The 15,528-nt window shown below is 39.6% G+C and overlaps 1 protein-coding gene across 13 annotated transcripts in view; it reads left to right on the forward strand.

The window, feature by feature from the left end:
* The window catches only part of EXD1 (exonuclease 3'-5' domain containing 1), a 31,916-nt gene extending 18,307 nt beyond the window's left edge, over positions 1-13,609 (forward strand). For 10 of the 13 annotated variants that reach the window (XM_005603137.4, XM_005603136.3, XM_023619651.2 and 7 more), the window contains 5 exons: positions 4,575-4,679; positions 4,762-4,842; positions 7,595-7,738; positions 8,413-8,604; positions 12,166-13,609. In XM_005603137.4, the coding sequence (XP_005603194.1) occupies positions 4,575-4,679; positions 4,762-4,842; positions 7,595-7,738; positions 8,413-8,604; positions 12,166-12,822 (1,179 nt within the window). In that variant the 3' untranslated portion in view covers positions 12,823-13,609. The remainder of the gene's footprint in view (positions 1-4,574; positions 4,680-4,761; positions 4,843-7,594; positions 7,739-8,412; positions 8,605-12,165) is intronic. The other 3 variants (XM_023619642.2, XM_070239123.1, XM_070239151.1) reach the window with 1 other exon arrangement.
* The last annotated feature ends 1,919 nt before the right edge of the window (positions 13,610-15,528 follow it).

A 15,528-nucleotide genomic window follows, 5' to 3' on the forward strand; every position in this document is an offset into this window, starting at 1 on the left:
CTCAAAGAGACACCTGTGTTCCCAGGTTTATGTTGCAGCAATATTACATTATTTACAATGCAGCAATATTACAGCATTATTTACAATAGCCAAGATCTAGAAACAACCTAAGTGTCCATGAATAGATGGATGGATAAAGAAAATGTGGTAAGGGGCTGGCTCAGTGGCGCAGCAGTTAAGTGTGCACGTTCCGCTTCAGCAGCTCAGGGTTCGTCGGTTTGGATCCCGGGTGCGGACATGGCACCGCTTGGCAGGCCATGCTGTGGTAGGCATCCCACATATAAAGTAGAGGAAGATGGGCACGGATGTTAGCTCAGGGCCAGTCTTCCTCAGCAAAAAGAGGAGGATTGGCAGCAGATGTTAGCTCAGGGCTAATCTTCCTCAAAAAAAAAAAAAAAAAAGAAAGAAAGAAAGAAAGAAAGAAAATGTGGTAAATGTATACATTGGAATCAGCCATAAAAAAGAAAGAAATCCTGCCTTTTGTGACAACATAGATGAACCTGGAGGGCATTATGCTAAGTGAAATAAATCAGACAGAGAAAGACAAATACTGTATGCTCTCAGTTATATGTGGAATCTAAAAAACCAAACTCATAGAAACAGAGAATATATTGGTTGCCAGGGGTGAGGGGTGGAGGAAATGAGTGAAGGTGGTCAAAAGGTACAAACTTCCAGTTATAAGATAAATAAGTTCTAGGAGTCTAATGTACATGGTGATTATAGATAACAATACTGTAGTAAATACTTGAAAGTTTCTAAGAGTTGATCTTAAAAGTTCTCACCTCAAAAAGAAGATAACTATGTGAGGTGATAGACGTGTTAACAACACTTACTGTGGTAATCATTTCGTAGTATATACTTATATCAAATCATCACAACTTAAACTTACACAATGTTATACGTTAATTATATCTCAATAAAGATGAGGGGAAAAGAAACCAAACCAAAACCTCTCTCTACCAAAACAAAAGGGTGCTCCCTTGGGCAGCTCTAGGTTATTTCCTAATTTGTCCTGTTTGGTTGTCTAGGTACCAGAGGGGACATTCAGTTGATTACAATTGTTCTCTTGTGACTGGAAGGAAATTAATGGGCACATTTTCTCCAACCAGGTCTTTGGGTTTATATGTTAAATTTTTTTAATCAAAGTATCACATGGCCTATTTATTAAAAGAAAAAAAATCAAACACAGTCATGCATCATTTAATGATGGGAGTACGTACTGAGAAATGCATCATTAGATCATTTCATCGTTGTGCAAACATCATAGAGTGCACTTAAACCTAGATGGTATATAGCCTACTGTGCACCTGGTCTATATGGTATTAATCTATGGGACCATCATCACACATGTGGCCTATCGTTGACCAAAACATCATTCAGCACATGACTGTAATGGTAAAAAGGCTTATAAGGAAACAAAAATCCTCACTCTACCTGCTTCTTCAGAGATCTGCTATTTTTTTTTTAGAATCTAATAACAGGGTTATTAAAACAAAGTACATTTGTGTAACACTTTACAAAGCACTTTGACACATGTTATCTCATTTACAGTTTTCATTTCATTCTCCTTCTGAGAGTCCTGTGATGTGAATGTTAATCCATTTGATGATGTCCCAGGGGACCCTTAAGCTGTCTTCATTTTTTTCATTCTTTTTTCTTTTTTCTTCTCAGATTGGGTGAGTTCCACTGCTTTGTCTCCAAGTTTACTTATCCTTTCTTCTACTTCATCTAGTCTGCTGTTGAACCCCTCTAGTGTATTTTTCAGTTCAGTTATTGTATTCTTCAGCTCAGTGACTTCTTATATTTTCTTATATTTTCCATCTCTCTGTTGAAGTTCTCACTATGTTCATTCATTCATCTCCCCAGTTCAGTGAGGATCTTTATGACCATTACTTTGAACTCTATCAGGTAAATTACTTATCTCCATTTCATTAAGGCTTTTTTCTTAGGTTTTATCTTGTTCTTTCATTTGGAACGTATTCCCTTGTTTCTTCATTTGCTTGACTCTCTGCGTTGGTGAAGGAGTGGCCTCATGTAAGAGCGGAACCTTGTCATTCAACCCTGCCTCCGCTCCTGGTTGTCTCTCAAACCTCTGTGCTTGTCTAAGCAGCCTGCTTTATTTTTAATGGCTCCCAGTAGTTGAGGGTGTGTCAAGACCTGTCAGTGTCACAAAGGGGAGAATCTCAGCATCTAGCTTCAGGCTGACTGGAAGCTAGACCCTCAGACGTCAACTTTTAAAAGTATTCAAATATATACAGTCCTGATATACAGTCCTGTCTCCTTACACAGACTTCCAGTCCATCCCCCTATTTCCAGCTCCTTACTTTTCTTAGTATCTGCACATTTAATTCCTAAACCTTTATTTTGTTCTTTTGTTTCTTTGTTATGTTTAGTTTTCCCTAGTCTGCTTCCTTTCTGTCAGTATTTCCCACTGTTTTTCTTTAACTTTCAATTATTTAAATGTTTATCTTCATCTGTGGTCAAATATTTTCAGATATAATAATATATCTTAAGATGAAGGTAGCAAACATTTGTTGAGTCATAAAGTGTTTTTAATATCCTTTGACCCACTTCTCAGGGCTACTTCCAGGAATCTATTGTAAATAATTAAAAATATGAAGAAAAAAATTATGTGAGAACCTATTCATCTTGGCATCATTTATAATGCTGAAAAATCAGAAACCACTTAAATAGTTAACAGTAAGAGACGTTACAGTACATTTGATAGATCTTATGCAGCTGCCAAAAATTGATGACAAATGCAATATAGGAAAATGTTTGAAAGTTTATGAGTGGAAAAAGAAGGATATAGATTTGAATGCATATTATTAGAGCCATATACCTTTTTTGCATACGAAAAAATGGAAGGGGTTGTTATATGACATGCATGATTCACTGAAGAAATGTATAACAGTGTCCATATGCCTGGCTCTGTTCTAGTTATTGCTTGTAAATGGTGAATCTGACGTAATCTTTTCTCTCGCAGAGTTTACAGTGTGGCAGAGAATTATTTTCCAAACTCTTGTAATGTGTCTATTCAACTTTTATAATTAAGGAGGTAGGGGGCCTGGCCCAGAGGCACCGCGGTTAAGTTCACACGTTCCGCTTCTCAGTGGCTCAGGGTTCGCCGGTTCAGATCCCAGGTGCGGACATGGCACCACTTGGTAAAAGCCATGCTGTGGTAGGCGTCCCACATATAAAGTAGAGGAAGATGGGCATGATGTTAGCTCAGGGCCAGTCTTCCTCAGAAAAAAGAGGAGGGGGGCTGGCCCCGTGGCCGAGTGGTTAAGTTCGCACACTCCGCTGCAGGCGGCCCACTGTTTCATTGCTTCAAATCCTGGGCACGGACATGGCACTGCTTATCAAACCACGCTGAGGCAGTGTCACACATGCCACAACTAGAAGGACCCACAACAAAGAATATACAACTATGTACCGGGGGCTTTGGGGAGAAAAAAAGGAAAAAATAAAATCTTTAAAAAAAAAAAAAAAAAAGAGGGGGCTGGCCCCGTGGCCGAGTGGTTAAGTTCGCGCGCTCCGCTGCAGGCGGCCCAGTGTTTCGTTGGTTCGAATCCTGGGTGCGGACATGGCACTGCTCGTCAGACCACGCTGAGGCAGCGTCCCACATGCCACAACCAGAAGGACCCACAACGAAGAATAGACAACTATGTACTGGGGGGCTTTGGGGAGAAAAAGGAAAAAATAAAAATAAAAAAAATAAATAAAAATAAAAAAAAAAAAAAGAGGAGGATTGGCAGTAGTTAGCTCAGGGTTAGTCTTCCTCAAAAAAAAAAAAAAAAAGGAGGTAGGGAAAAAGAGAAGGGATTGACCATTTAGGTGTCAAATTCTAGCAAACAACATGAAAGTCCGAGAATGGGTGCCAGACAGGCCTGGCAATTGCAGCTGTATCAACAGTTAACTCCTGAAATGACAAAGATGGCCTCAGATTGCCATGTGGCTGGCTCCCTAGACCTATTTGGATCCTTTTTTGCGTTCATTTTCTGACTCAGTAGATTATCCAGCTGCACTGCCTTTGTGACTTTTATGATCAGAAACAATCTAGAATTCTTATAATTGTATAAAAGTGATCTAAAAAGCAGTGTTTCACATCCTAACATTTGTGCCAGTGTATTTGTTGCCTGTTTTAAACTGCTGGAGGGTAGGGAATCTTCTCTTATGAGTGATTTTTTATAACATCCAACACAATCATGCATATTATGGAGCTCAGAGAAATAGTATTTTGTGTTATTAACATGAAATGCTGCTCATTCTCCTTAAACTTGTAATCCCTGGAGTGTTAGAATGCCATAGATGAGACGTAAAACATTCTGCTTGGGACTGTAAAAAGCAAAAGGCTAACTCACCAGCTTGTCTGTTTTTTTCCTTTTGAAAATCACAGTGATAGTGTCTTTTTTAACTTAAGATCAGTTTAAACCTTTTTTCTCTAAGAAACCTTGAGTGCCTATTGTTTGCTTCACAAGTGAGGATGTTAAATATGTTACCACATGATTTTCTTGATCCTTCCCTAGTTCTTTCTCATCCTGTAATATGTGTGTCTGGATGGTCTACTGCAGGTGGCCACAAACAGCCGAGTTTACTTATTTGACATTTTCCTTCTGGGAAGTCGTGCTTTCAACAATGGACTTCAGATGGTATTGGAAGACAAGAGAATTTTGAAGGTAAGTGTGTAAGCTGATTCCTCTGCTAGTAAGATAAGCAGCCAGGTCCTAATTATTCTGTCTCTGTCTTCTGATTCCATAGGTTATCCATGATTGTCGTTGGCTTTCTGATTGCCTCTCTCATCAGTATGGAATTTTGCTGAATAATGTCTTTGACACACAGGTACATGCAGGGGAATGCTGAATTCCTTCCAGCATACACAGCCCCTGTAGAAATGGGCCTCGTCTGATGAGTGCTTGAAAGTCTTTGTGTGTGTGCCTCTTTCCTGCCCACTTCTCGTGTGTTTGTACAGTATGTGAGAACATTTGGTGAACTGTGAAAGCACTGCAGAAAAGTTACTTAAAAGTATTTTGGATTTTTTTCCTCATTTGGCTCCAGAATTTGTCAAATAAGAAACAAGCAGGGCTAGCCCGGTGGCACAGCAGTTAAGTTCACGTGCTCTGCTTTGGCAGTCAGGGGTCTGCCAGTTCAGATCCTGGGCATGGACCTATGCACCGCTTATCAATCCATTCTGAGGCAGGCATCCGACAAAGAAAGTAGAGGAAGACGGGCACAGATGTTAGCTCAGGGCCAGTCCTGCTCAGCAAAAAGAGGAGGATTAGTGGCTGATGTTAGCTCAGGGCTAATCTTCCTCAAAAAAAAAAAAAAGGAAAAGAAACAAGCTCCATATTCTGTAGCATTCAGAAACTCGAAAAGTTTGCAGGTCGTTCAGAAGTCTGACATGGGACACTTAGTGTGAGGCATCTTCCTCCAAAAAAAAAAAAGGAAAAGAAACAAGCTCCATATTCTGTAGCATTCAGAAACTCGAAGAGTTTGCAGGTCGTTCAGAAGTCTGACATGGGACACTTAGTGTGAGGCAAACAGTCACCTCTCTGCCTTTACCACATATGTCTCAGTTAAGGCTCGTGGCTAGTTGGCATCTAGCTCAGGGATGCAGGTTGCCCTAGATAAGCCCAAAAAGCCTATTCTGCCAATGACAGCCTGAAGAGATGTGATTTTCCTCTGATCTAAAGGACCCTCAAGAAATGAGAAATTCCTAAACTATACTAGCTCTTAGAGCTGATCTGGGTTTCTGGTTTGGCTGTGAGAGCAGTAAAATCACTAGTTTTTACTAGGTTCTTCTAGTCTTCTAGGTTTATACCAGTGAAAGGGAGATCTTGAATATCTAAAGGCCTGGAACCTTTGGAGAGGGGTTCAAATAATGAGCTAGCCAAATATTTTTGAACAGAAATTCCTAAAAGTTCAATTTTATATTATTATATGTAGTTCAAGTTTGCTCTTTAGGAGTCTGCTCATAATGAACTTTATGCACTTCTCTTGTTTACGTGGTCCTTTGGGCCTTCTTTCTGGATCTTTCACGATATAGAAATTGCTTCTATGCTGGCTCCAAAATGCTCATTGTTCCCTGGAGGCCATCAGGACTCTTGATTAGACCCCACATGTATAGTCTAATGAAAACTTAGCATATCTTTCCATATTTTTCTTTTCAGATTTCCATAGTGCAAGAAGCAGGAATGCAGAATTTTTCCAATTCGTTTTCCTTTAACATAGTGTATTAGTTTCCTCTTCTATAACAAGTTACCACAAGAGTTAGTGACTTAAAACAACATCAACTTACTCGCTTACAGTTCTGGAGGTCAGAAGTCTGAAGTCATTTTTGGGGGGCCACAGTCAAGGTGTGAGAGGGCTAGTTTCTTCTGGAGGCTCTGAGGGGAGAGTCTGTCTCCTTGCCTTGCCAGCTGTCACCAGTATTCTTTGGCTTGTGGCTCCGTCCATCTTCCGAGTGCATCACCATCTCTGCTCCCATCATCACATCGCCTTCTACTCTGACTGTAGTAAAATCTCCCTCTGCCTGCATCTTACAGGAACACTCGTGATTACATTTAGGGCCCATGGGGATAATTCAAGAAAATCTCCGTACCTCAAGATCTTTAACTTAATCACAGCTGCAAAGGCCGTTTTGCCATATAAAATAACATCCACAGGTTCCGGGGATTGGGATAGGGACAGCTTTGGGGGCCATTATTTAGCCTACCACATACAGATAAATAATTATTCCAATTCTTAATTTTATTACCTTTCCTTACCAAAACTTTACCAGAGTTGCTAATAAACAATAAAAATAGTTATTGCAGGGCCGGCCCCATGGCTGAGTGGTTAAGTTCACGCGCTCCACTTTGGCGGCCCAGGGTTTCCCTGGTTCGGATCCTGGTGGACATGGCACCGCTCATCAAGCCATGCTGAGGCGGCATCCCAGATGCCACAACTAGAAGGAACCACAACTAAAAATATACAACTATATACTTGGGGTCTTTGGGGAGAAAATGGAAAAATAAAATCTTTAAAAAAAAGTAGTTATTGAATATTAGCTTCCTTTCCCCATTCTCCAAAGTCACCATAAAGTAATAAATAACCATAAGGCAGGCAAATAAAAGAAGGAGAAAAGAGGGGCCGGCCTGGTGGCATAGCGGTTAAATTCGCATGTCCCACTTGGGCGGCCTGGGGTTCACTAGTTTAGATCCGAGTGCAGACCTGTGCACCGCTTGGCAAGCCATGCTGTGGCAGGCATCCCACATATAAAGTGGAGGAAGATGGGCATGGATGTTAGCTCAGGGCCAGTCTTCCTCAGCAAAAAGAGGAGGATTGGCGGCAGATATTAGCTCAGGGCTGATCTTCCTCAAAAAAAGAAGTAGAAAAGAAAGTAGACGAGGACACATTAAAGTTGGGTGATCCTTTTTTTTTTCCTAATTTTTTGGAATAAGTTGATTGAACAACTTTAAATTTTCTGATGGCATTGTCTATCATATAGGTCCTCGGGAAAAATGGTATTTAAAGACATTTTCCTAAATATATTTCTGCCACGAGATAGCTCTCTATATTCTACAGACTGGTCTGTCTTTTTTTAATGCCACAGGTGGCAGATGTCTTTCAATTCTCCAGGGAAACAGGCGGCTTTCTTCCAAACTGCATCAGTACTTTACAGGAGAGTTTAATCAGACACCTTAAAATAGCCCCGAAATATCTCTCCTTTCTGGAAGAGAGACAAAAACGGATTCGGGTGAGTATTAAAGGATGCCCCGGATGACATCAGTTTTTTCAAGTGTTTTGTAAGTCAGATTATTAGCATATTATATAGAGAAATGATAGCTGCCATGTAAGCACATGAGCACGGCCAAAAATCTTAATTGTTCCAAATGGGAACAGTTTGTGGCCTCAAATGGATGAAAGCCAGGATCCAGATTTGTTAGTTACCAATTAAAAAGTACCCTGAAAGAAATTTTCAAGAGGGGACCAAGGGGGATTTTCTTGGGAATTTGGATTAAGACAATGGAACAAAATCATCCCAATTGTTTCTCCCAAAGTACGGCAGATTTTCTTTAGCTCCTGATAGCCTTGCGTGCAAACTTAGGTCATGATGATGTCGTCTACAACTTTGGCCGTATAATCAAGTCTGCTGCCTCCAGTTTTAAATGAGAAATCCTGATCTCTCCTTTAATCAATCTCTCTCTCCGCCCCCGCCAAGTCTTCCCCCCTCACATACATACACACACTGTATACACACATAAAGTGTGTGTGTGTGTCCTTAGAAGTCTAGCCGTACCATGGATGTAGAAGGTAATAATTGAAGAAAATGACAGTAACAGTGTTTTAAGTTAAGCAACAATTAGATAAACAGTTATTTTCTTTAAATTTTCGCTTACTATTCAGAGAAAATTGTTTTGGCATCTCTAGGAAAATCCAGAAGTGTGGTTCACACGACCTCTTTCACCCTCTTTACTGAAGATTTTGGCCCTGGAAGCTACCTACTTGCTCCCCCTTCGCTTGGTGCTCCTGGATGCCATGATGTCCGACCTAACCACCCTGGTGGACGGGTACCTGAACGCCTACCGGGAGGGGTCTGCAGACCGGCTCGGAGGCATGGAGGTAGGTGAGCTCTCTGTGGTGTGTCTTCAGGACTTCCGTTTCTGCCTCATTCCTCAGGGAGGGCACAGTAATCCCCACTCTTCAGAGCTGCAGCAAATTTCTTTTGGCAAACTTGGTAATATTCTTGAAGGAGTTATAGCTTGGTCTTAATCCATCTCCTTCAGCCCCCTTTCACAGTATTATGTTTCCAATAAATATTTCTGTCAAAGAAAAGGTAAATGCAACATTTCTCTATGTTTTATTTTTTCCTGAGGAAGATTCACCCTGAGCCAACATCTGTGCCAATCTTCCTCTATTTTGTATGTGGGTCGCCAGAGCATGGCCGCCAACGACTGGTGTACCGTCCGCCCAGGAACTGAACCCAGGCCACCGAAGCAGAGCGTGCTGAACTTAACCACTAGGCCATGGGGCGGGCCCCTCATTAGTTATTTTTATGAAGCCAGCACAATAGAAGAAAACTATAGACCAGGAGTTGGCAAACTATTGCCCTAAGGCCAAATCTGGCCTTAAAAACAGTCTGTTTTTGTACAGCTCACAAGCAAAGAATGGGTTTTATGGTTTTAAAGGATTGTGAAAAAAGAAAAGAAGAAGAGTATACAACAGAGACTGTTTGTAGCTCACAAAGTCTCAAATATTTACTGTTTGGCCCCTTACATAAAAAGTTTGCAGACTGCTACCATAAACCATTCTCACTTAGGAATACTGATGCAAAATCCTAAATAAAATGATAGTGTTTTGGGTACAAACCCCACTTAGCTGTATTATACTTTTCTTTTAATGTGTTTCTGGATTCTAGTTGCAAGGATGGTTCAAAGTTAGGAAATTCTCCATTTTACCAGAGCCAAGAAAATCTTGTGATTATCTCATAAATGCTGAAAAAAATTACTTTACAACTTTTTTTGTATTTTGCTCTCACTGTTAAGAAAAAAAAACATGAAAATCCTTGCATACTTTGTTCGATTGGAGAATTTTAATGTTTTTCATTTAACATTGTAAAACTAAGGACAATTTTATAACGTTTTTGTATTTTGCTCTCACTGTTTAATGCTGAAAAAATTTTGATAATATTTTATGTACATTACTGATTAAGGTTGGAATAGATGCTTTAACACAATAAAACATTTATCCCAAGTGAGAAGATGACATAATATTTGATTGGGAACACTAAAAGCATTCCCATTAATATCAAGACAAATAAAAATGGTGACTATCACCACTACTTCAGCATATTTTGAAGCTGTGAGCCCATGAAATTAGAAAACAACAAGGTGAACTAGAAAAATTGAATGAGAGGAGTCGAATTCCTGACTTGCTTATGATACAACTGAAAACCGAAGAGAATCGACTGAAAAAGACTACCACAAACAGAAAGACAATTCAGTCAAGTCGTGGGTACAAATATAACATAAAAAGTAACAGCTTTCTTTTATCATATGCACAGCTGGAAAATATAATGGGAGAAAACATCGATTTGTAATTGTAACAAAAAAGATAGTTTATCTAGAAATAAATCTAACAGGAAATGTGGAATATAGAGTTGAAGAAAATGGTAAAATATTACTGAATGGCATAAAAGAGGACTTAAATGAATAGAGACACTAAGTGTTTTTTAGCTAGCAATTATTCCTAAATTAACTGTTAAATTTAACTCTATTCCAAGAAAAGTATTAATGCGAGCATTATTTTGGCAAACTGTGATTATAGTGTGTTTAGAGATAAATAATCTTAAATAAGAACAGTTCTGGAAGATATTAAAACATATTATAAGTCTACACTAAATAAAACAGTTTGCAACTGGCACATGTGTAGGCAGATCAGTGGAACAGAGTAGAAAACCCAGAAATAGATCCAATCTATATCTGCCAGCATGGTTGGGATAAAGACAGAATTTCTAATCAGTGAGAAAAAGATAGCTCTTCAGTAAATGGCTTTAGGCAATTGACTAACCATTGTGGGGAGGAGAATCAGAATTGGATTGCTATCTTTTTCATTACACCAAAATAAGCTCTATGGATCAAATATTTATGTAAAAATGAAATTATAAAATTATTAGAAAAAAACATAGAATTAAAATAAAATTATCTCACAGTAGAGAATGCTTTTCTTCCTCCCCGACTTTATTGAGGAATAGTTGACAAAATTAATTACATGTATTTAAAGTGTCCATTGTAAGGATTTAATATACATAATTAACACATCCATCACTTCACATACTTAGCTGTTTCTTTCTTGTGTGATGAGAATACTTAACATCTACTCTCAGCAACTTTCAAGTATAGAATACCAAATTATTAACTATACTTTCATAAATTAAGGTACAGAAGAATACACAATAGTATGTTACCATTTTTATGAAATAATTTTAGAAAGAGTTATCAAAATAAAAATTTGGGGGAGGGGCTGGCCCCGTGGCTGAGTGGTTAAGTTCGCGCGCTCCGCTGCTGGCGGCCCAGTGTTTCGTTAGTTCGAATCCTGGGCGGGGACATGGCACTGCTCATCAGACCACGCTGAGGCAGCATCCCACATGCCACAACTAGAAGAACCCACAACGAAGAATACACAACTATGTACCGGGGGGCGTTGGGGAGAAAAAGGAAAAAATAAAATCTTTAAAAAAAAAAAAAAAAAAAAAAAAAAAAAAATTTGGGGGAAAATAAAAATTGAAAAATGTATTCTAATGAAAAGATAAACATGGGGCTGGCCCAGTGGCATAGCAGTTAAGTTTGCAGGCTCCACTTTGGTGGCCCAGGGTTCAGTGGTTCGGATCCCAGGCACGGACCTACACACCGCTTATCAAGCCATGCTGTGGCAGGCATCTCACATACAAAGTAGAGGAAGATGGACATAAACGTTAGCTCAGGGCCAGTCTTCCTCAGCAAAAGGAGGAGGATTGGTGACAAATGTTAGCTCAGGGCTAATCTTCCTCAAAAATAAAAAAGATAAACATTTAATGAGGGATATATATATACACACACATATGATTGTATATGCATAGACTACCTTTAGGAGGCTACACAAGAAACTACCTTTAGAGGATTCACATGGTAAGTCATCTGGGGCCAGGGTGGAGGGGACACTTACTTTTCACTGTATGATCTTTACACACACATACACGCACAACTGTGGATTCAAAATATTTACTTGAAAAATAGCACTACTATAGTTGAAGACACTAGAGGGTGCTATAAGAATACATTTGGGGCCCCGCCTGGTGTCACAGCGGTTAAGTTCACACATTCCACTTCTTGGCGGCCCGGGGTTCACCGGTTTGGATCCTGGGTGCAGACATGGTACTGCTTGGCAAAAGCCATGCTGTGGTAGGCGTCCCACATATAAAGTAGAGGAAGATAGGCATGGATGTTAGCTCAGGGCCAGTCTTCCTCAGCAAAAAGAGGATTGGCAGTAGTTAGCTCAGGGCTAATCTTCCTCAAAAAAAAAAAAAAAAAAAAAAAAGAACACGTTTGAATAGACCCTCGCTTGCCAAATACTTAGTAGAAGTGATTTTAAGGACCATATTCAGAAGGTTAGTTATAGTTGACCTGTGTTCATTTTTTTTCTTAGCCTACAAGTATGGAGCTTCCAGAGGAACTGCGTCAACTCAGGGACTTCCAGAAGCAGCGCAGAGAGAGAGCTGTAAAAGAATATCAGGTGAACGCACAGGGACTCCTAATAAGGACTGTGCTGCCTCCAAAGAAGTCAGTGACAGAGACGTCAGCGAAAGAGGGAAAAGTAAGAGGTTTCCTACTTTGTAAAAATTCTAGGCTAGACAAAGCTCCAAGTTTTATGTCTCACAAGGACGTAAATTTGCTGAAGGAAGAATCTAAGAGTAAACAAGCTACAACAGAACCTCAACATCTGCCTCCCTTAGAGGAAGAAGCCAGTGAGGATGCCAGGAACAAACTCATTTGCCCTGAGTCAGAGGGGTTGGAGGACCAGGAAATAACTCAAAAAGAACACCTTAAACTACCGAAACAGAAGTTTCAGACAAGATTGTCTTTGAAAGAGGAGATAGAACAGTTACTGACGGTGAAAAACAAGGAAGATCTAAAATGCGCAAAACAAGATGTTTCAGTGTCTCCTTCCCTTCCTCAGGAAACCAGAGGCTCTCCAAGTGACACCTTTCCTCCTCTTAGAAAAGCTGTGCTTCCCACGCTTCCTCCTTGTCCAGCTTTGGAGAAGACTGATTCCTGGATAAATCCTTCTCTACATCTGCCCTAGAGATCTGAAATGTGTTCCCCAGGCCGTCAAGGTGGCTCACTTCCCCTGCCATCGGGGCCTTCCTCAGTGGAAATTTATTTGTAAATTTAGTTATGCCTCCTGCAGAGGCTTCAGGGAAAATTGTGCCCCCTTGCTTACTCCTACATTCCTGGGATTTGATTAGGATGGGAATGAATAAGTTAAATAATGGAAGAAGTAAATTCTCTGATTATGTCACTGTGCAGAAATGTTCCCAGTGGCCAGAGTGAATTATTTCTCATAATTTGGGTTTGGAGGATTTGAAGAAGAGAAAAATGTTGGGCTCAGTATCTGGAAGAATCTGTACTTTTAAAATTTTCTTCTGTTTTTTGGTTTGAAGGGGGTTGGTAAAACTCTCAGCCATAAGTTTAACAAAATTGGTACCCGACAACTTTACCAGTATTTTTTTCCTTTTTAAAATAGTATTAACTTTAATTTATCAAGTAGACCTCAATAAAGCTGAAAAAAAATATTAGCTTTATTTTTGAATTTTGGCTAACAAATATTACTACAGAAATCAATATCCCAGTTTTAATTTCTTTTCATTCTATTAACTTTTAGCAGATCTCTGTCTGTTTTCCTAACTAAGCGAGGGTCTGAGTGTGTGTGTTACAGAAACGTGAAGTTTGATTCTACCCTGTTTGCCTGGAGTTGGTGTCCTTTCTTAGGGTGAAAGGAAGGCAGCTTGCACTGAGCCTTTTTTATTGACTACTTGCACGTTGTTCAGATTCGTTTGTGTGCAAAAACCAATAAACCTGTTTTGGCATTAGGTTCTCTCTCACTTTTCTTCATTGGGTCAAAGTAAGAATAAATTGGAACATGTCTGGATTTCTAGGTCTATAGTCCAATTTAGAAATCTGTAATGTGACTGTTATACAGGACTCTATCACTTATTGCACTTAGGGGAAACTTAGGGACATCCTTGTCTGCACTTGATTCTGTTATCAGTGCCACTGAAAGAGCTGTGCCCTTCCAACTCAAGTGCAGATCTACCATCAGCCTAAGATGAAGGCAGAACCAAGCGCAGTCAGCTCAGCCCTGCAGTTGCTGTGTCTCACTTTGTCCTTGGTTTAGAAAGTCACTTGGGGCCAAGGTGGTTTCTAGTTCATCTTGGGTGAATGCATCTTCAGGTTGAGTTCAGAATGTGGTTAATCAAGGTTTACACTGGAAAGGGCATGAATTCCTGTAAAATTCCTAGAATTGATTTCGCTTCTTATGGAACAATTAAGTTACCATACACAGTACATATACATATAGGCTACAAAGAAAAATGTAATATTCTTCATATTTAAAAAAAAGATTCTTCTTTCATTATGCATGTTTTGTGACTATACTCAAAAAGAACAATAGGACTGTGTTGGACCTTTGTTGAGCCACTCAGTATGGTAGCCACTAGCCATATGGGGCTATTTAAACTAAATTAATTAACATTAAATACAATAAAAAATTCAGTTCCTCAGTTGCACTTGTCATATTTCCAGTACTCAATAGTCCCATGTGCCCAGTGGCTACCATATTGAACGTTGCAGCTATAGAACATTTCCATCGTTTCAGAAAGTTCTATTGGACAGTGCTATTTGAGAAGTACTTTGACTCCCAGAACTAAATGAGCCTTCTGGGTTTCATCACAGTTTTTTCTAAGTAAAACACTCGCATACCTGGAGCTGCATTTTTCTCCACATCCTCATTCCAGCCTGGAGAGCCTCCTAAAATCCATGTGTGCAGTCAGATCCTACCACAAAGCTCGGTCCTCTGTTGATGGAGTGGAAAGAACCCCTGGGTGGTCCAAACCCTGCTGCTAGTGTTCTGGGCCATCACTCAGATTTCTTGTCTAAATTTTGCCCAGAATTTTTGGAAATCCTGGATTATTGTCCCTACCCATCGTTGAGTTCTTGACTTACTCTCTATTTTCCTGGTTGAGAGTTCATAAACCATCCTGCCTGCTTTCTCAAACTCTTGGAGTCTTGCTTCAGTCTATGTTAATTTGCTGCATTTGTCCTATTCAGGTCTGACTTTTCTGTACATGACCTGCAATTAAGAGATTCTTACAAGTAATCTGACCCTTTTAGTTTGGGAATTAGGAAATGGGGTTAAATGACTTCCCTGAACAAAAACGCAGCACTGAGAATAGAACCAGTGTTTCTCACTTCTTGGTCCATTCAGTGTTCTTTCAACTACAGTGTGAAAAATCCCTGCAGCAGCTCTGCCTCCAATCTGGCTGCGGGCTGGATGGATCCTAACATGATACAACAGAATTTGAGTGCCATGTATGCCTCTCAGCAACAAACCGAGACGAGGCCTGGGGCAAACTAGGGGACCTTATGGGCAGTTAGCCAGCTATACTTACCAAAAGGCATTTATTATCAAAGTAACATAAATACCTTACAGAAAATCTAGAAAATAAAGAGAAAAGGATACTCAAGTATCATCCTACAGTAAACAACCCTTCCTAGCATTTTGGCACTTTTCTTTTAATTTTCTTCTCTCTCGTTCTCTCTGCACACACACACTTGAAATATAATCACACCATACTGTAAATACACTTACTGTGATTTTTATACCATGTATTTTTCCATTTTATAATCCTAACAGCCAACATTTTAAATAGACTTTCATTTTAGAACTAATGTGCTATTAAATAGAATTTGGAAAATAGGAAAAAATTTACTCATTTCTCTAACCCAACAG

The sequence above is a fragment of the Equus caballus genome, chromosome 1, assembly GCF_041296265.1.
Source record: "Equus caballus isolate H_3958 breed thoroughbred chromosome 1, TB-T2T, whole genome shotgun sequence".
In the NCBI taxonomy this organism is placed as follows: domain Eukaryota; kingdom Metazoa; phylum Chordata; class Mammalia; order Perissodactyla; family Equidae; genus Equus; species Equus caballus.